The 22,225-nt window shown below is 39.2% G+C and overlaps 1 protein-coding gene and 1 long non-coding RNA gene across 2 annotated transcripts; one reads left to right on the top strand and one right to left on the bottom strand.

Annotated features, from left to right (window-relative positions):
* Window positions 1-720: 720 nt before the first annotated feature.
* On the bottom strand, window positions 721-13,849 carry LOC145552067 (uncharacterized; the record flags this gene model as incomplete). The annotated part of the gene is made up of 4 exons (XM_081608490.1): window positions 721-731; window positions 2,379-2,949; window positions 3,026-3,218; window positions 13,764-13,849. Coding segments are annotated over 4 exons (861 nt in total), but the record flags the coding sequence as incomplete, so codon positions are not given.
* Window positions 13,850-14,448: 599 nt separating this feature from the next.
* On the top strand, window positions 14,449-16,595 carry LOC145551925 (uncharacterized). The gene is made up of 2 exons (XR_014087806.1): window positions 14,449-14,746; window positions 16,220-16,595. It is a non-coding gene; the product is annotated as an uncharacterized LOC145551925 (long non-coding RNA).
* The last annotated feature ends 5,630 nt before the right edge of the window (window positions 16,596-22,225 follow it).

The following is a 22,225-nucleotide window of genomic DNA, read 5'->3' as shown; positions in this document are numbered from 1 at the left end:
TTCCCCCTAAGTCCGTGCCCATTGCTGAGAACCTGTTTCCAAAGGCTAACACTTCAGAGTGACCCCTCTAGAACAGGACCTAAAAGTGGCAACTAGATCTGATGTGTAATTTCAAAAATAAAAACCTGATGAAAAATCTACTTTTTTCTTTTTCCCCACTAATTTTCCATGTTCATTGCTGAAACACTGTCAGCAGTGACTTCTCTCACTTCTGGATGACAGAGGGAGACCTTTAGAAGACAACCAGAAAATATCAAACACATATGATATATCATTTCAAAATTAAAGTAAGACATTTTTACTTTTATATTCAAAAATAAGTAGAAAATGTAGTGAAGAGCTGCCTCACTCGTCATTTCGGGTTTAACTCAATCATCTTATTTATATACATATTTTTCTGTGTTATATCCACCTATCTATCTATCCATCTTTCTATCGCTATATATAAATACTACTTTTATACAAACCATATTCCAAAAAAGTTGGGACACTAAACAAACTGTGAATAAAAACTGAATGCGTTGATGTGGAGGTGCCAACATCTAATATTTTATTCTTAATGGAACACAAATCACAGATCAAAAATTTAAACTGAGAGAATGTATCATTTCAAGGGAAAAATATGTCGTTTCACAATTTCATGACGTCAACAAATCCCAAAAAACTTGGGACAAGACCATTTTTACCACTGTGTGGCGTCTCCCCTTCTTCTTCCAACACTCAACAGACGTCTGGGGACAGACAGACCAGATTCTCAGGTTTAGGAATGGGGATGCTCTCCCATCAGGCCTCTCACTGTTCAATCGTCTTGGGCCTTCTTTGAAAGGATCCAGGTTTGGCTTATTAACATTTTGATGATTATTTATGAATATAATTAGAATTCTTTAGTTAAATCTGAGCCATCATGAAGAACTTATCAGTATTTTGTGAAGTAATAAATTCAAAACTACAAGCAGAATCATTAACTGACTTATTTCCATGAAGTTGAGATTTATTCACAAATAGCTTCACTTAGTAATTTAGAGCTGAATTATCTCTAAATAATCTCCAACTACAAACATCAACCTAGCTACTGATAGAAAGACAAAAGAAAATTATACACACATTTAATGCTGACCTCCCTGCGGTGACCTCTGACCCCCTACAGCTTTAGAGGGTTGATGTTTGGAACAGTCAAAGTGAACGGTGACTCACTGGGACTCGGCCATGTGTGATAACTGAGTGACATATGAAGAAAACGACTAGTCGTCTTATTTACAGCTGAATTCAGCTCAGACTAACAAACTCTGACCTTACTGTTGAGTTTACCTGGTCACCCGATTAGAAATAAGGTCTGGCCCAAGAGAAATGTTCAACAGTGGAGCAGCTGACACGGTGGGCGCTTAGATGACTGTAGACACCTGGACGGCTTTCATTCTCCAGGCTTCACTTCCGAAGCGTTTCCTCCATCCAACAGAAGAAGATGGCAACAGTTCTGTGTGTCTGTTAGAGGCTGAACCCAAAAACATTATCACTGCATTACTAAGTTCATCTTAGTAAAGGGAAGTCCAACAACTCCATGAATTGTCCTACTTCACCCCCCATCATCAGGGCAGCCGTTCAGCAAAGAAACTTTGACAATCCTGAAATCAGGTTTATCCTAAATGGTCATTTTGATCAAGCTACCACTTTGTTGCGGCCAAACCAAACCTATTGCTGCAAAACACATGAATTCAAAAGATTATTACACAGTTATAGATCAGACTGGATCTTATCTCACTTCTGAGAGACAATTACAACTTTATATGATGTTCCACCAAATCAGCTGGTGTGTCTGAAGTCCCTGGGGTGACGAACAGATTAATCGATTTAACCAGGGTCCTGCTGGTGAGTTTTAAGGTGAATATCCAGGTTTCCACGACGTTTAAAAGATTTATCACATAATTTACAAACATACAACTTCAGTTTTGTGTGAGTTCTCCAATGAGCAGTTAATGAAGAATTAGTGATGAAACGTTTGCCACAAGTTACACATGAGTACGGTTTCTCACCTGTGTGAGTTCTCAGGTGAATAGTCAGGGTACCTCGCTGATTGAAAGATTTATCACACAGTTTACAAGAGAAAGGCTTTTCACCTGTGTGAATTCGAAGGTGGCAAACTAAGCTGGATTTCAGAGTGAAAAATTTATGACACACTTCGCAAGAATATGGTTTATCGCCGCGGCGCCTTGTCCTGCGATTGTTTTTTCTGGAAGAGCAAGCTGAACATTTTCCACGCTTTGGACATGACGAAGGCTTCCTACCCATGTGAAGAGTCAAAAATTCAGTCTTGCACTGGATTTCTTCAGTGCAAGACAGAAAAAAATCATCATCACTGTTACAGGAGGAAGTTGTTTCACCTGTTTCATGTCTCAGTGGTGAATCGTCCATATTGTCCCAGTGGCTTCTGCTGTCCGCCGGTTCCAGATCTACAGCTTCCTGGATTCTTCCATGGTGATGCTGGTTCTCAGCCTCAGGTTGGTTTGCAGAGAGGATCTGGTTCTGGTTTGGTTCACAGTCGTCTGTTTGCTCTGTAGTTTGAGTCACAACAAAGGTTTCAGGCTCCAGCTTCACTACAAGCTGACCTTTAACCCGATCGCCATAGAGATCCACCTGCTCTTCTTTAATCTGAACAGGTTCTGGTTCTTTAATCTGAACAGGTTCTGGTTCCTCTTTAATCTGACAGGTTGGTTCCTCTTTAATCTGAACAGGTTCTGGTTCCTCTTTAATCTGAACAGGTTCTGGTTCCTCTTTAATCTGTAGAACCTGCTCCGGTCCCTGGTGGAGTATTTCACACGCAGGGTTCTCCAGAGCGGCGCTGGCCTCCTGCTTCACTACGAGCCGCCCTCCATCCTGAACGACCCACAGCTCCACATGCTCTTCTTTGATTGGTTGAGGACTTTTTGTCTCAGCCATTGCCGCTCCAGATCCCTGGAAATGTGCAGAACAGCGTGTCAGCGTAACGCAGCGTTGAATCATATCATAAACAGCGCAGTGACTGAGCGACCTTGTGGAGAGGAGCTGGCAAACTGAAGACTGAAGGAACGGCCCCGGCTCGGAGCCGGACGGTCTGACCCGTCCTGTCGAAGTCCGCTGGCCTGAAATGCTCACTGCACAGCGTCGCCGACACGCTGGCAGAGAAGTCTTCGCTTCTGGCAGCCACTTCCCACTGCTTCCTGCGCAAGCTCTCTTTTGGAAACCTGCAAGAATCAAAGACGTTCAAAAAGCAAATAAAAGGTTTAATTCACGTCAGTTTAGTTCAGCAGAAAACATTTCTTGGTTGTTTTGGATCTGGAGCTTAGAAAATGTATAAACCTGTTCTAAAAAAATCAAGGTAATGCATTGATCTACTTTACTACCAATACTGTGATCTAGAAATGTGCAAAGTTCAAAATGTAGAGAGAAAAATCACTGGATTTGTCACAAAAACACGAGAGGTCATAATAATACAAGAAAAATTACAGAGTTAAGTTGTCAGAATACAAGAATAATGGTTTCACAAATAAAATACTTGATCTTTAAACACATTAGGATCAAATTAGCATCAGTAGGAAGAATTTGAACCAGTTGTGTTTATGACTGAGTATTTAGAAGGAAGAACCTCATGGACTTCAGTTGGTCACATCAGATGTTAAAAACGCTACAAAGCTTTTTTTTCTCATTAAAATTACTATTTTACAACTTTCGTCTCATAATGTTTATATTTATAGCCATTATTGTGACTTTATCCTCATAATTTGGAATAATCTCTTAATCCAGACCCAATAATCCAAGCTGTGGTAAAATAAAGGGGCGTTTACACGACAACGATCCAACAAAAACGGCACTTTTGTTCCGTTTTTGTTGGATCGTTTACACATAACGTTCTGATTACGATCTGTGTTTACACAGTAACGGTGCACATCGAAAACGTGTAATGCTCTCGCTGTGCCTAGTTGGAGCTAGGTTCTTTGAAACTTTGAAAATGCACATGTGTTTAAAAAAAAGTTGTACTTGAAGGCATGTGGATTTCCGTGAGAGAACACGCATTGTGTGCGTCTGATTAGGGCGCATGCTGTTGGAAAAAGTCGGATAACTTTGCCGAAAAACCTTGTTTGAGCTTTCACGGTGTCTGTAGCGGCCCTGGAAGCTGTTTATTGTTTTTACCTTGGAATGGCCAACAGTCTGTTATTCCTATATCAATTTGATAAAATAGGAGTTTCCGCACGTCCCATATCCGTGTCCTCTGTTACCTTTTTCAGCAGTTAAAACAGTTTTATCCGTCGCTAACAAGTCGTAACCTGTTTTCCCGAGCCGCCTTCAAACGCAACATGAACGCTGAGACGCTTGCGCTGGGTTTACACCTGTGAGGCAGCGAAGGAGACCTGATGCTGCTGCGCAGGTGTGTGTTAGAATCATGGCAGCAACCCAGCAAAACGTAAATAACTGCACAGTTTTGCCCCCGAACTAACCGACTGAGTTGAGTAAAGCTGTTGGATGCAGGGGATGATAGCTAAAAGATGACTAGCTAATATCAATACAGCCGTTAAGCTTGTTAACAAGTAGCCTGTAAGCTGCTGGTGTTGTTGTCTATGTTCAGCTATGTAGACTCATTTTGCCCCCCAAAATAAGTCGGTGCCCCTCCTGTTAAACTCGTCTGGAGCCGGGCTGGTCCTGGTCCGTAGTTCTCTAGATAAGAGCGCTGAACAAGCAGCCGTGTATTTTGCCACCTGGGCGGTGCGGAGCGGTGAAGAGACGCTGAGGGAACCGAATCTGATGGGGAAACAGTAACACCAGCATTGTGAGTAGTTTCTTCTTCTTCTGTGGATTGTAGGAAGCAGCTATGTTTTGCGTCATACTATGCGTGAGCTGGTCTGGAACCCGTTTTCAATCTGTGCCGTTGTTAGAGAAAACATTCGGTGGTTTCGTGTAAATGCACACTACAAACGCAACAAAACTCTTCCGTTTTCCCCCGAAATCGTTGTCGTGTAAACGGGGCCTTAAAATGTTCCTTTCTGTGAGCATCCTATGTATCATCTGACATTGTTCGGACAGGTTCAGATCTGATATCACTTGCCTTGTTAAATTTGCTGTTCCTAAGTTCTCTGACGAGGCCCAGAAATTTGATAACAAGTCAGACTTCTAAGTTTTAAAATGTTATCAGAAAGGTAGAAAGTTTGCAAATTATTTTCCTTACACTTTACAGTTATGCAGCACTTTGTGTTGATCTGAAGTAATCATCTTTGTTGTAAAATATCTTGGAATTTGTGGCTGCAGCATTGCAAATGCTAGAAATAGTTATGGGATGTAAGCACTTCTGCACATCATGGTGCTTGTTAGAGAGCCCTAAATATTGCATGTTTATGTTATTTCCCTCAGTTACTCAACATATACTGTTACAGAAACTCACAGCTTCAGTGTTGGGGTCACATTGTATTTGGGAAACGTTTGATAGTTGTGCACATAAGAAAAAAATAATGTAGTTTACTGCTAGGTGAAACGCTAGTTAAAATCAAACCTACTTAGAGATACTCAGACAATGTGTATATATATTTATTCAGATTTATATAAATTCCCTTCTCACCCTTCCACAGGTGGACTCTTTCATCCACTGAGCTGGGTGGGGGATTCACTCTCTGAGACTGTGGGCTCCCCACGAATGGTTCACAGCCCGTTACAGGAACCTCAAAGGGTATGCACTCTCACTCGAGATCAGAGGCCATCCTGAGCCACAGGAACTATCTCTTATGGATGGTGTATGGTGTTTACGGTGTGCTCGAAGGCTCCACCTATTTGTTTTTGTATGTGCTGCATGGGCTGCGTAGTATATGGCTAGCATATTCCGGTGGGTGTAATTGCCTTCTCCAAACTGAGTTCAGATGGAGGCTGGAGTGAATTGGTATGTTGGTGTTCTTGATTCAAAAGGAAAAAGTAGAAGGAGCCGGACAGTGGCACATACAAAAGGCCATGGTTAGGGTTAGAGCCTAACATTTAGTGAAGGTAGGTAAATTTTCTCACAGCCCGTGAACTCACCAAATAGGATCTTAGTCCTTCAGGTCCTGCAAAGAGATTGCACTCTCACTCGAGATCAAGAACCATTCTGGACAACAGGGTCTATCTTTTATGTTTGGTGTATGGTGCTGGTGGTATACCGCAGGACACCACCTTCTGAGTTGTATGTACTGTGTATACTGTGCAGAATATGAAGTCATATTCCTGGTGGATCTGTTTGTGCATCTGGGAGGCCCCAGAAGGAGTTTGTAATGAATTGTTATGTTGGTGTGAGTAAAAAGATAAACCTACAAATAATATATTCCTAAGGTTAAAGGTTAAAAAACTAAGGATAAAAAAGTCCAATCTGATTCCAGTAAAACTGTTGAAGTAAGATTAAGTTTACTCTATTCATATGGTTTAGTGAATATTTATTGATTAGGTTTTAAGACAAACTTCTACATATTGGACCAACTTGATCTTAAGTTTATAATCCAAATGTACCAAAAGTATTTAAGGTATTGGATGGATTTAGATAGATTCAAACATTACAACAAGTTATATATAGGAGGGAATGTGCTTAAGGTAGATTTTCCTATGAAGGGAATTTAAACCCAGGAAGAGAATATTAATATTCGGGTTCAATTTTAACCTTAAGAAGGATTAATAATTCAAAATTAAAGCTAAAAACTAGATGTATCTCAAAATATAATTAAGTTAACACATGCAAACATATGCAAACACATGTGTGCATTCCTGAACACATGCATGCAACGTAAACACACATACACATGCTCACACATGCCCACATGCATGTACGCACCCAAGCACACCCCTCCCACATACTCGTGTATATCTGCGCACCTGCACTCATGTAAACCCGCATACACCCCCAAACATCTATATATATATATATATATATATATATATATATATATATATATATATACACACATACACATACACACATACATACACATACGTACACACATATCCATACATATACATATACATATCCCTACATATATACACACACACATATACATACACACACACATAAAAACCTCCACATACTTGTACATACACATGTGCATACATCATACATGCATGCTCAAATATTACACACGTTCAAATATATGGTTAGGTTTTAACTTAGAGACTGAATTAGATTATTTAAATATCAAAGATTATGTCAAGATATATATCCGTATGTAATACAGGTCAGTTAAGCTTGAGGGAGGTCAAAATTTCAGAGAAATGTTTAGTGTTTTAATTTAAAATAAAGAATTACTTGAGTTTGATTGAAATCAAAGATTAAGTCAAGATGTATATCTGTTAAAATTAACATAAATCTAAAATTGAGGGAGATCAAGGCCCAGGAGAGATGATTAAGTTTCTACTCCAAAGTATTGGTTTAATTAAGTTCAATTAGAATCAAAGATTAGATTTAGATATATATCCGTATAAAGTTAAGGTAGGTTTAAGTATGAGAGAGGTTAAAGATCGGGAGAAATAATTGAGGTTAGAATATAAATATTGCTTAGAACTCAAGATTACATCAAGATATATATCCGTATATAATTAAAGTCAGTTAAGAATAAAGAAAAGTCAAGGTTGAGGAGAACTAGTTAAGGTTTTGTTTCAAATAAAGAATTGGTTAAATTGTTTTAAAATCAAAGATTAAGTCAAGATGTATATCTGTTAAAATTATGTTAAATCTAAAAATTGAGGGAGATCAAGGCCCAGAGGAGGTGCTTAGGTTTCTATTATTCAAATAACTGTTTAGTTAAGTTTAATTAAAAGTAAAGATTAAGTCCCGATATATATCCGTATAGCAATTAGGTAAGCTTAACTGTGAGAAAGGTCAAAGTCGGGGATAAATGCTTAAGGTTAGGTTTTAAATTAGAGACTGGTTAAGATTATTCGGCTATCAAAGATTATGTCAAGATATATATCCGTATATACTATAATATAATCTAGGTCGGTAACAAATTGAGGGAGGTCAAAATTAAAGAGGAATGTTTAGTATTTTGATTTGAAATAAAGAATTGATTGAGTTTGATTAAACTCAAAGATTAAGTTAAGATATATATTCGTAAAATTAACCTGAATTTAAATTTGAGGGAGGTCAAGACCCAAGAAAGATGATTATGTTACTGCTCTAAGGTATCGGTTTAGTTAAATTCAATTAAAGTCAAAGATTAGGTTTAGATATATATCCGTATAAAATTAAGGTAGGTCTGACTGTGAGAGGTCAAAGTCAGGGAGATATAATTGAGGTTAGAATTTAAATTTAGAGATTGGTTAAGTTTGTTTAGAAATCAAAGATTATATCAAGATATATATCCATATATAGTTAAAGTCAGTTAAGATTAGAGAGAAGTCAAGATTAAGGAGAACTAGTTAAGGTTTTGTTTCAAATAAAGAATTGGTTAAATTTATTTAAAATCAAAGATTAGGTCAAGATGTATATCTGTTAAACTTAGGTTAAATCTAAAATTGAGGAAGATCAAGGCCCAGAAGAGGTGATTAAGTTTCTATTATTCAAATATTTGGTTAGTTAAGTTCAATTAAAAGCAAAGATTAAGCCCAGATATATATCCGTATAGAATTTAGTTAGGCTTAAATGTGAGATAGGTCAGAGACGGGGAAAATGATTAAGGTTAGGTTTTAAAATAGAGACTGGTTAAGATTATTCGGCTACCAAAGATTACATCAAGATATATATCCGTATATAATATAATATAATATAGGTCGGTAACAAATTGAGGAGGTCAAATTTAAAGAGGAATGTTTAGTATTTTGATTTGAAATAAAGAATTGATTGAGTTTGATTAAACTCAAAGATTATGTTAAGATATATAACCGTTAAAATTAACCTGAATTTAACTTTGAGGGAGGTCAAGGCCCAAGAAAGATGCTTATGTTACTACTCTAAGGTATCGGTTTAGTTAAATTCAATTAAAATCAAAGATTAGGTTTAGATATATATCCGTATAGAATTAAGGTAGGTTTGACTATGAGAAGTCAAAGTCAGGGAGATATAATTGAGGTTAGAATTTAAATTTAGAGATTGGTTAAGTTTGTTTAGAAGTCAAAGATTACGTCAAGATATATATCCGTATATAGTTAAAGTCAGTTAAGGTTAGAGAGAGGTCAAGATTAAGGAGAACTAGTTAGGGTTTTGTTTCAAATAAAGAATTGGTTAAATTTATTTAAAATCAAAGATTAAGTCAAGATGTATATCTGTTAAACTTAGGTTAAATCTAAAATTGAGGGAGATCAAGGTCCAGAAGAGGTGATTAAGTTTCTATTATTCAAATATTTGGTTAGGGTTAGATCGAACCAGGAGATCTCGCAGATTCGGGTTCCTCTGTGGGGCCGAAACTAATTCCCATTCTTGGCTGCAGGGTAATTCTTGCTGTAATTGTCCAAAATGTGTTTTCAAAACTTGGTGGATCTTTTTTGTGTATGTTGAGTAAGGTCCTGTGATGGCCACTCTGCGTGGTTGTGTTTCTTTGTTTTCCTTCTGTTGTTCTTTGGGTTCCTGGAAAACCTCTTTCTTTATTTTTTTCAAGAATGTTCTAGAGTATCCTCTTTTTATCAGGGCCCGGAAAAGAACAGTTGAGGCCTCCTCTCTATCCTCCTCATTCGAACAGATCCTCCTGAATCTGATTAGTTGGGATTTTAATATCCCTTGAAATGTGTGTCTGGGATGAAAGCTATCAAAGTGTAGAAGTTGGTGTGTATCTGTTGGTTTAAAATGAATCTTGCTGTCCAATTGGTCTGTGTTGTGAAAATGTTTTCCTTTGAATGTGACTGTGTCCAGAAAAATGACCTGCTGTTTGTCTATGGTGGCTGTGATTTTGATTGAGTTGTGGTGGTTATTCAATATTTGGTTAAAATGTTCAAATTCCTCTCTGCTGTAATCCCAGAGGCCCCAGATGTCATCTAAATATCTATAAAAAGCCCTAGGGAGTTTTGTGCAGCTTTTGAAGGCATCCCTTTCCCACTTTGCCATATAGATATTTGCATAAGATGGTGAAAATCTTTTTCCCATTGCTGTACCCTTTATTTGTAGGTACCATTTATCATTGAAAAGGAAATCATTTCTTTCCAAATTGATCTTTAATAATTCCAGGAGGGTTTCGTCTGGTCTCGAGGGGTCCGGGTATTCTTGGAAACATTCTTTGATGGCTTCCAGACCCTTCTCTGTCTCAATATTTGTGTAGAGACTCTCCACATCCATTGTGAAGAGGAAAGTGTCTTTGGTAATTTGGTGCTCTCTCATTTTCTGTAGGAAGTCAGTTGTGTCCTTAATGTAGCTGGTGTGTTTTTGTGATAAGGGGTTTAAATAATAATCCAAGAGTTGGGCCGACCCATATGATTCACTGCTGCAGTCCGAAATAATGGGCCTCCCTTTTGGAACTTTAAATGGTTTGGCCCATTCTGCAGGTTCCTTGTGAGCCTTCGGGAGTAAATAGAAATATCTCGGTCTTGGTGGGTTCACGCCCAACAAAAATGTTAATTGTTTTTGGTTCAGATATTTTTGCTCCTTTAAAGTTTTAAGAAGCTGTTCAATTTTAATCTGTGTTTCCGGGTAGATTGGTGCTTGTAGAGGTTTGTAGTACTCTTCATTTCCCAATTGCCTGTCGGCCTCCCAAACGTAATCCATGTTGTCCATGATAACAATCATGGAACCCTTGTCTGCAGGTTTGATTACAATAGAGTTCAAGTTCTGCAGCTCCTCCAATGCTTCCGTTTCCTCCAATGTGAGGTTATTTTTCTCCTCCACCACTGGGATTTTTTTGATTGTAATTTTGTCCTGTTCTATTAATTCCAGTATAGCTGGATGTGTCTGATGTGGAGGTGGTTCCCATTTGGACGGGGGTAGAAATGGGGGAATTTTTTTGATGTCCGTGTCATTGCGGTAAAAGTAGGCCAATTTTAATCGTCGATGGTATTGTTGAATCTGCATGTTGATTTGTTCTTTCAAATTTGGTGTTCTGGTGGTGGTCGGGATGAAGGTGAGTCCTTTTGAAAGTAATTTGATATGATTCTCTTTCAAGCAGAATGTGGGAGACAAATTCAAAATCCCATTTTTAATGTTGAGTACACCTGATTGTGCCTCAAGTTTGGAAGGCCCGCATGCAACTTCCGGCTGGACTGATGCATGCGGGCCTACCAGTTTAAAGCCCTGCACCAATGATCCAGGATGCACTGGGCTGTGGGCGGTGTCCAATGGATTTTGTCCGGTGTTGTGTGGAAATGGTTTGGTGATAGGGCCGGGATGATATGGTGTTTGTGTTCCTTAGAAATTTCTTTGATTATTTCATTGATCTTCCTCAGATTTTGTTTTTGAATAAAATTTAGACTCTCCGAATAGTTGATGAGGGGAATGTAGATATCTGCGAATGGGAAAGTGTCCTGTGCTGTGTTTACAAGGGTGGTGAAGGTGCTGCGTAGCTTTTGAAAATTTAGTTGGTTCCTGTTATTTAATCCAAAAGACAGTATAATTTTTTTAATTTCAATGCAAGTTTTAGTCTTTTTAAGTATGTGGTGAGCATGCAGAAATTGAGCTCCAGGGTAACAATCTAATTGAATATTTGGATTATTGGGAACAGGCAATCTCCTGATGTTGGAGTCCCCCATAATTATTATGGGTTTCCGTGTTGTCAGATGCCAATTTTTAATTTTATCTCCTTGATGGTTATGGATCGTTGTTAAGGCTCCACCTTCTCTTTTTCTCGGCTTCAAAGAAGTCTTCAAAACCTCCTCCAAAGACAAAGGCGTTAGAGTTTGGTCTTTCTGTGAACTTCTCATGTTCACCTCCAAATCAGATTTCCCTGGAATTGGGTGAGTGATGTATGACATCATTTCCAGGTTGTGTTGGTTTATATTCGGTTCTGGGAGAATTTGAACTATCCCAGTTGTCACCTTCTGGTCTGGTTTATTAGAAATCGTTTCCTGTTCTCCACTTGTGTTTTGTGTTTCTCCCTTTGTTTCTTCTGTATTAGCTTGTAAACGTGTTTCAATCCCTTCATTAGATGAGAATGTACGTGTAGATCTTATTTCAATAATTTTTTTACGTGCCGTTCCCAAATCCATTTGTCTGATACCCTTTATTTCTTTCTGTGCTTTCTTGGTTGCTCCATTAAGGATACTCTGTAGTTGTTTTCTTGGGATTTCCCGGAGTATCATCAAAATCTTTTCCATTTGTATTTCAGTTTGTCTTTTGTTAGTTCGATCCTTTTGTGTTTCCAATTGAAACACTTGAAATGTCATTTCCACCCATTCAGTCCAGGTTTTTTGTTCCTTAGACATTTCAAAATTCTTTTTAAAAATTCTTTCAATTTATTTAGTTCGTTCTCAGTAGGTTCTGTTCTTTTGGAAAAATGCGCGTTCTATTTTAATATTAATAACCAAATTATCCCTTTCTTTTTTTATAAAAAAATCTATTTTATATACCCCTATATCAATAACGTTGTTAGAAGTAAAACAGGAATCCTGATTAACTTCTAAGTCGTATCTACGTGTTAGTTATTTACAAAATTTCGGAACCAAATCATCAGTGGTGACTGTTGGCTACTAGCGGACGTTTCGGCCGTAGTAATCACCATACGTCCTCACCAACAGCGGCCCCTCGGACTGATCAATTTCCGAGGTCGAGTCCTGTGTTCAATTAAACGTGATTTTGGTGATTTATTAAAGTCTACAAAGGGAGAAAAAAACTTATCGATTAAAAGCGCAAGTAGTCTTCCTTATTATTCTTTCAAAATAATTTAATGTAATATATATTATTATTTAAAATTATATAATTTTAATATAATAGTATTTTTTAATAAGTATGTAAATAAATAAGTATATATATATATATATATATATTTTTTTTTTTTTTTTTATAAATAAGTAATTATTTAAAAAGTCTTATACTGTGTTCTTATGTAGGTTTTGTGTAGTGTTTTTACCGTTAATCCCGGTAACCATATTAAAGAGAGGAAAGAAATTGTGTAGGTGGTTTATTTTAAGTGTTTTTAATTTTTTAGTAATGGACCTGTGAAAACCAATACGTACCGCACTCCTGGTTTCCACAAATAGTGTCTTATAAGCTTCGTCTTGTAGCCGCAGCTAACTTGAAAAACTTAAAAGATTCCGCACCGGTTCTATGGTTCGATCGTCGGTACCCCTGTTCCGGGTAACTGTCCAAGGTAAAAACTCGGGGAACATTTTTTGGATAAGTCGGGACCAATAATGAGGATCTCTGAAGAAAAAATGCAAAGAAGTTCTTAAAAGAACTTTTGGTTTTTATTCATTAAAAACAACGGTACTTCCGTTCAGCAATGAAGGCTTTCCGTTGTGATCTCGGTGGTTGGAGCGGTGGAAATTAATAATATTCCAACGTTTATTGTAACCATGGCGATTGTTGCCAACCTCCCGTCATCAGCTGTTTCCGTTGTGGTCGCGCGCCGGTTTCCATTATGGCATCTTTTTGTGCTTGCAAAACATAAAATTATCATCTTAATGCAAATAACCATATGGTATATTAAAGTTTTATGTTTGGTGCATTGTTTGATCTAAAGTGGGAGAAGAATAGAATAGACCCCAGATGGAAGATGGAGTGGGGGGAGAACTAGAAGGATAAATGGAGAGGGAAGAGGGAGAAAAGAAAAAGAATAATAATAATAAAAATAAATAAATTTAAAAAAAAAAAACCTTGGGGCTGGGGCAGTTTATAATCAGTTAACTCACATTGTGATTAACATCAGAGTTGCTACCTGTAACTATCCTGGCTCCCTGGCTGGGCTGGCAGTTTTGGCGGGTCTGAATCGCTGCCAACAAAAAGCTCCGCTTCATCTCCAAGACGACGAACAAAATGTGTCCAGTTTTTGGCTTTTCCTTACTCTCTGTAAAATAAGTGGTATTTCAAAAGAGCGGGAGAAAACATTATATTTTTTTATCAATAAGAATTTTTGTTGCTACGCTGTTAATCTGTTGCTTAGAGATGATCGCGTTTTCTGGTAACCAAGTTCCACAAAGTTCCATAAAGTAAACGTCTGAGAGAGAGCAGAAGAAATCCTATGTTTTTTGAACAATAACAATTTTTGTTGCAAATCTGTTGCTAAGAGATGAGTGTGTTTACTGGTAACCAAGAGCCACGAAGTGAACTTCAGATATTTACTTTAGCGTAATTTGCCAACGGTAAATGTCTTGTATCTAATCAGGTAAGCGTTATTTCGAAAGAGCTTTTGTTTTATAAACTACTTGTTAATAATTTGGTTTTAAGAGATAAGCGGGTTTTTTTCTGGTAACGAACTGCCACGAAGTATAAATCGAGATTTTTACTTTTGTGTTGAATGTGTGTTTAATATAGCCTATTTGCCATTAATGGCAAAAAAATTTCACTTTTCTGCAAAATTGACCAACTGCACAATTCTTGTAAGTGTAAAATAAGTGGTATTTCAAAAGAGAGGGAGAAAACATTATATTTTTTTATCAATAAGAATTTTTTTTGCTACGCTGTTAATCTGTTGCTTAGAGATGATCGCGTTTTCTGGTAACCAAGTTCCACAAAGTTCCATAAAGTAAAAGTCTGAGAGAGGGCAGAAGAAATCCTATGTTTTTTGAACAATAATAATTTTTGTTGCATATCTGTTGCTAAGAGATGAGTTTGTTTACTGGTAACCAAGAGCCACGAAGTGAACTTCAGATATTTACTTTAGCGTAATTTGCCAACGGTAAATGTCTTGTATCTAATCAGGTAAGCGTTATTTCGAAAGAGCTTTTGTTTTATAAACTACTTGTTATTAATTTGATTTTAAGAGATAAGCGGGTTTTTTTCTGGTAACGAACTGCCACGAAGTATAAATCGAGATTTTTACTTTTGTGTTGAATGTGTGTTTAATATAGCCTATTTGCCATTAATGACAAAAAAATTCACTTTTCTGCAAAACTGACCAACTGCACAATTCTTGTTAGTGTAAAATAAGTGGTATTTTAAAAGAGTGGGAGAAACATTATATTTTTTTATCAATAAGAATTTTTTGTTGCTACGCTGTTAATCTGTTGCTTAGAGATGATCGCGTTTTCTGGTAACCAAGTTCCATAAAGTAAACGTCTGAGAGATGGCAGAAGAAATCCTGTTTTTTGAACAATAACAATTTTTTGTTGCTAATCTGTTGCTAAGAGATGAGTGTGTTTACTGGTAACCAAGTGCCACGAAGTGAACAAAAAGCAGAGCACAAACATTTCTAATGTAACTATTGCCCACATTAAAAGTAGGCTTTTTCCTAAAATAAGCTTTTTAGCTATTTTGTTTATTTATTAACCATGTTTAGCACACTGAATGGAGGAAGTCAATGTAAGACAACATGCTAGTTATAGCCCACATGCCACTGGCTGCATTTAGGCTAATATTACCATTATTCGATCTTGATATTGCCTAATGTTTTGTGATACCAAGTATAGGCTACAGAACAAAGACAGAAATATTTACTAAAAAAGATGTTTAAGCAGAATCATTGCAAAGGCAGAAATGATTAAAAAAAACACCATTTATCTTAAACTCCTAGAACTGGCTTTAATTCTTGAGTTAAAGGAATTCTATTAAAAAACAGAAACACCTGCTTTACAAGCAGACTTAAAATGTTCCTTTCTGTGAGCACCCTATGTATCATCTGACATTGTTCGGACAGGTTCAGATCTGATATCACTTGCCTTGTTAAATTTGCTGTTCCTAAGTTCTCTGACGAGGCCCAGAAATTTGATAACGAGTCAGATTTCTAAGTTTTAAAATGTTATCAGAAAGGTAGAAAGTTTGCAAATTATTTTCCTTACACTTTACAGTTATGCAGCACTTTGTGTTGATCTGAAGTAATCATCTTTGTTGTAAAATATCTTGGATTTTGTGGCTGCAGCATTGCAAATGCTAGAAATAGTTATGGGATGTAAGCACTTCTGCACATCATGGTGCTTGTTAGAAAGCCCTAAATATTGCATGTTTATGTTATTTCCCTCAGTTACTCAACATATACTGTTACAGAAACTCACAGTTTGAGTGTTGGGGTCACTTTGTATTTGGGAAACGTTTGATAGTTGTGCACATAAGAAAAAAATAATGTAGTTTACTGCTAGGTGAAACGCTAGTTAAAATCAAAACTACTTAGAGATACTCAGACAATGTGTATATATATTTCTTCAGATTTATATAAATTCCCTTCTCACCCTTCCACAGGTGGACTCTTTCATCCACTGAGCTGGGGTCCTCTACCAGAGGCCTGGGAGCTTGAGGGTTCTGCGCAGTATCTTGACTGTGCCTAGAACCTGACATTTCCATACTGAGATGTCTGATGCTGTTCCTGGGATTTTAGCAGTTTTAGCCACTGCTCCAGTTTGGGAATGACTGCCCCGAAGGCCCCAATGACCACAGGCTAGACTACCACAGGTCCCTGCGCTCCTCGGCCCTGTATACGCAGGGTGAATCCTAGCAACCTGCGGCCTCTTTGCCAGGAGCACCGGATGCCACCTGATGGTGTAGACCCGCCGATTTCTGCCAGGATCAGTTTGGTAAATGCCAGGTCGCTGACAAATAAAACTTTCGTCATTAGGGATTTCTTTTCCTCTTATTGATTGGATGTTTTATTAACAGAATCATGGACAAGTGGTTTGGTGACTCCAGCATTTTTAATGAACTTGTACTGCGGTACTGCGGCTATTTTAATGCTCCAAGGATGTCAGGGTCCAGTGGAGGTATAGTGACTGTTTTTAAAAGCAGTTTTACTTGTAAACAGTTGCCTCTGGCCTCGTTTAGTAGCTTTGAGATCAGCCTTATTTGAACTCGGCAGCTCTCACACTGTGCTGTGTGCGGCGGTCTATCGGCCACCGAAGTACAACAAAAACTTTATAAATGACTTTTCTGATTTCCTGGCTGATATTATGCCAAGGTATGACCGAGTTCTCATTGTTGGTGATTTTAATATTCATGTCTGTCGTCCTACTTCACCTATGGCTCAGTCATTTCTTAATGTTACCGGTTCTTTTAATTTTGTGCAGTCTGACTGGTGCTATCCATGAGCATGGTCACAGTCTTGATCTGGTTTTATCTTATGGTCTACCAGTTTGTAATTTAGTGATTGGTGACTCATTATTTTCAGACCATATGCCTGTTTTATTTGAGATAACGCTGTCCTGTGCTAAAGCTAAAGCATGCGCTGCAGCTCGGTTCTATCGTGTTCTTAACCCTTCTACTGCTGGTCAGTTTTCTTCTGTTTTTAATCAATTTATTGGTGTATAAAGTGCTTCATAAATAAAGTTGGTATGGGATGGTATGGTACTGTGGTCTTCACCTTCCAGGCCTTTTCCAGTTCCTCTCGGAGGCCCTGGTATTTCTGCAGTTTCTCATGCTCCTTTTTCCTGATGTTGTAGTCACTTGGTATTGCTACATCCACCACAACGGCTTTCCTCTGTTGTTTATCCACCACCACAATGTCCGGTTGGTTCGTCATTACCATTTTGTCTGTGTGGATCTGGAAGTCCCACAGGATCTTAGCTCGGTCATTCTCCACCACCTTTGGGGGTGTTCCCCACTTTGATCTTACAGTCCATATTCTGCAGATGTTCCTTTACACTATGCCTGCCACTTGGTTATGTCGTTCCATGTACGCTTTCCCTGCTAGCATCTTGCACCCTGCTGTTATGTGCTGGACTGTCTCAGGGGAATCCTTGCACAACCTACACCTTGGGTCTTGTCTGGTGTGGTAGATCTGAGCCTCTATTGCTCTGGTGTTTAGGGCCTGTTCCTGTGCAGCCAGGATGAGAGCCTCTGTGCTGTCCTTGAGTCCAGCTTTTTCCAGCCATTGGTAGGATTTCCTGATATCAGCCACTTCAGTTATTTGTCGGTGGTACATCCCATTTAGGGGCTTGTCATCATGGTACCTCCAGCACCTCATCCTCTGTTCCCCATTGTCTGAGACATTTATTGAGCACATTGCCTGTTGAGACCCTGTCCTTGGTGTATTTATGGATCTTGGATGTTTCATCCTGGACAGTGGCTCTCATACTCACTAGTCCTCTGCCTCTTTCCTTGTGGCTAGTCTCAGGGTGCTGGATTTGGGGTGGGACCCTCCATGCATGGTTAGTAGGTTCTGAGTCTTAACATCCGTGGTGTTCATCTCCTCCTTTGGCCAGCTAATTATTTATTTATGTATTTATTTTTATTTCTAACAAACAGAAAAGACAATCAAGAAAGAAAAAAATAAAATAAAATAGAATGAAACAGACTAGAGAAATAAGAGGTAAAACAAATTATGCCCAAGTGACATGCAAATTTTATATTTTCTGTTTGAAAAGGAGCAGGTAGAAGATGTAATATCTTATAATGTCCTGCCCCTTTCATACTTATCAATTTATAATCAATTAACTGTCAAAACATCAAAACAAGACAACTTGTTTCCATCTTACATGACATTTAAAGATGTCCCATTATTTAAACAGTATTTATATCATCAATAGTATTTACAGACTTTAAAACAGTCATCTTATAGAACATTTTGCAATAAGCTCCTTTTTAATCAGTTTTTTAAGCTGGTTTATATTTCTACTTTTTTGAACTCATCATTCAATCCATTCTATACATCTACTCCACGCACCGATAAACAAAAACTCTGCATGGTTGTTCTAATACATTGTTTTTTAAAATGTCCATCACCTCTTAAATTATAACTTCCCTCTCTGTCACAAAACATTTTCTGTATATTGGGTGGAAGTTGCTGATTTCTGACCTTAAACATGAATTGTACAGTTTTAATATTTCAGTATTCAGAGACTTAACATCCGTGGTGTTTATCTCCTCTTTTGGCCAACTAGCTATTCCTGCAGGGTCTCTGATTACTGGTAAGGCGTAGCTGTTTATTGCACTGATCTTGTTCTTGCCATTGAGCTGGCTTCTCAGGACTTGCCTTATTCGTTGGAGGTATTTGGCTGTGACTCCTTTCCTTGTGACCTCATCGAGGTTGCCATTTGCTTGTGGTATTCCCAGGTACTTGTAACTGTCCTCAATGTCTGCTATTGTTCCTTCTGGGAGTGAGACCCCTTCTGTGTGGACGACCTTCCCTCCATCCGACCACACTTCTCTAGTCCGAATGACATCCCAGTGTCAGTGCTGTAGGTCCTGGTGGTGTGTATTAGTGAGTCGATGTCTCACTCACTCTTGGCGTACAGCTTGATGTCATCCATGTAGAGGAGGGTTAGGGTAACATTAATGGTGGCCCCATTCTTGAGTCGGTATCCGTAGCCAGTCTTGTTGGTGATTTGGCTGAGGGGGTTCAGATGCAGAACAGCAGTGGACATTTGTGCAAGTGGTTTGCAGTTTGCATTATATATAAATAAAAAAATAAAATAAAAAAACAAAACTGCAACTGCAAACCAATTGTGCAAGTGGTTTGCAGTATATATTTAAAAAAATAAAATAAATAAATAAAAAACTGCCCTGAGACAGACTGGCGAAATGTCCAGGGTGTATCCCGCCTCTCGCCCAGAACGTTAGCTGGAGATGGGCACCAGCACCCCTTCCCAACCCCACTAAGGGACAAGGGTGCAAAGAAAATGGATGGATGGATGGAATAAATAAAAAACTGCCCTGCGACAGACTGGCGACCTGTCCAGGGTGTATCCCGCCTCTCGCCCAGAACGTTAGCTGGAGATGGGCACCAGCACCCCTTCCCAACCCCACTAAGGGACAAGGGTGGGGTGTAAGAAAATGGATGGATAAAAAACTGCAACTGCAAATCAGTTGTGTAGTTTGCAGTATATATATATATATAAATAAAATAAAAAACCTGCAACTGCAAACCACTTGCACAAGTGTTAATCAAATGGGGCAGAAATCAAAAACTCTGGAAAGAATCATAATTCTTTCCAGGAAACTCTCTGCCCCCACTGCTGTTCTGCATAGGTCTGAATCCCCTCAGCCAAATCATCAACGCGAGCCATCCTGTCCTTCCAAACAGACTCCAGGATGGTGGCTCATGGGATCCTCCCGGTCAGAGCCGTCATGCACTCCCGCGACATCTGCCCCCGACCCGGAGTCGGTTAGGCACCTTCTGTGGGAGTGTAGCGCTGCTGTGGACCTGTGGGCAAAGGCCGGCTCCTTGCAATTCCCATACTTGCCAGTAAGGGAGGTCCTCGACATGCAGCTAGTGCTGCACGGGGTGAGCCACCGGAAAACATAAAAAAGGGCCTCGTGGAGATGTGGCTCACCCTCGCCACCATATGGACCTCCAGAAACCTGCTGGTAAGCAGGCGCAGGTAGATGCCCACCCACGTTTCTGTGATCCGAATGGTGACAAAAAAAAGAAAAACATACAGAGCTACAGGTGGCGCACCTGTAGCTCAAGGACACAGGCACAAAGAAGAATCGCCTGCGCCTCTTTGGACGAAGGAGCCGGCGCTCCACGGACAGAGGTCCCAGCAGCGGCGGCCTGGCTCTCCGGGTGAGGCAGGTGGGAAGGAGCAATGAGGGAGGAAAGCCCCTCTGAGCACCATCGCTGTTTGGAAGAACGGGATGGCTCCAAACTTCAACCAGACTGGCCACGGATACCGACTCAAGAATGCAGCCACCAAAAGTCTCCTCCTCTACATGGATGGCATCAAGCTGTACGCCAAGAGCGAGCGAGACATCGACTTACTGATCCGCACCACCAGGACCTACAGCACTGACATTGGGATGTCATTCGGACTAGAGAAGTGTGGCGGATGATTACAAAGAGAGGGAAGGTCATCCACACAGAAGGGGTCTCACTCCCAGAAGGAACAATAGCAGACATTGAGGACAGTTACAAGTACCTGGGAATACCACAGGCAAATGGCAACCTGAATGAGGTCACAAGGAAAGGAGCCACAGCCAAATATGAGGGGGTACCCAAAGGTTTCCAGAATGACCTGCTCCACGCGCAGTTTTCGTAGTACACGATTCTGCCTCTAGGTTAGCGGTTCTCAACGTGGGCGGTACCGCCCCCCAGGGGGCGTTCAGAGGACGGCAAGGGGCGCTGGCGAACATTTTTACAGAAGGGGGGCGCTGGGATGCCTTTGGGGGGCGTTTGGTCTAAGGTAAACTTTACACCTTAAATGCACAACAATACCAGTTTAGACTTTGAACAACTTGGTAAAACTGTCTTGTGTAACATTAAACCATGCTTAGCTGCAACTGTATCGATGGCAGCTCTTCTTCTATTCAGTGTTTGTAGCTTCATGGCGCAGCTCCGCTCCGCATCAGTTCAGCGTTACAACGGCTGATGACGCTGCCGTGATTCACTTTGTCTGGTATTTAAGTAGGCTACGTATGTTTTTGCAGTTCTGTGATCATGTCAAAGCAGCAATTTATATTAAAAAGTGTTTTATTTCCATTTGAAAGCTGCCCGCTTCCATGGAAGGACAACAGAAAATCGCTCTTACAAACATGTAATTACTAAAATCACGATACCTTCACTTTGTATCCCTCTGAACAATGAACCCATTTAAATAAAGAAATCCCTCCATGGGTGATACCATGATAGAGAGCGTTCATTAATATCGTTAACACGGTGCTGTAAGTGGTCCGGTATGAAACGGGTTTGAGGGAACAACGGTACCACAGCACTTTAATATTTCAATAATCAGAACACCGAAATTGTTTCCGTTGTTTTAAAAGGTTTATGTCAGTCTGCCTTTTCCCCATCGATATGTTTCCCGACCGCCCGGCACCTTAGGGAGTTAAAAAAAAACAAAAAACAAAGCGGGCAAAACGGAGCGACGAACTAGATATGAATTATGGCATAAAAACAGAGAATCCGACGCTGAACAGTGAAAAATCAACACATGATGTGAAACACATGACGATTAGGCGGCGCAGCAGGTGATGAGATTACTGATGGTCAATAAATGATAATGATTTAGCAACAGGAAAGAAACTAAAGTGGACATAGCAATAAACCAAGAGAGGATAAAACTAATCAAAGGAAACTAAATGAAATGAATGAAGAACAAAATGCAAGAATAAACTAAGAAACTAAAGTAAATACAGAGGAATAAACTGGTATGGCAAGACCTTTCGAGCAATAATTAATACAGAGGACTGTATGGCAATAATAAACAGACACTATTTCCAGATAAAAGGTAAAGTAATATTGTTGAAATGTCATGGGTAGGGGCGCAACTACACATTATTCAGGTGGATGCGAAAACATAAATCGGCACAACCCCACAA

Source organism: Poecilia reticulata, chromosome 6 (assembly GCF_904066995.2).
Source record: "Poecilia reticulata chromosome 6, P_reticulata-male-v2, whole genome shotgun sequence".
NCBI lineage: Eukaryota > Metazoa > Chordata > Actinopteri > Cyprinodontiformes > Poeciliidae > Poecilia > Poecilia reticulata.
The sequence above is the reverse complement of the archived record's forward strand: the minus strand, read 5'-3'. Positions and strand labels throughout refer to the sequence as shown.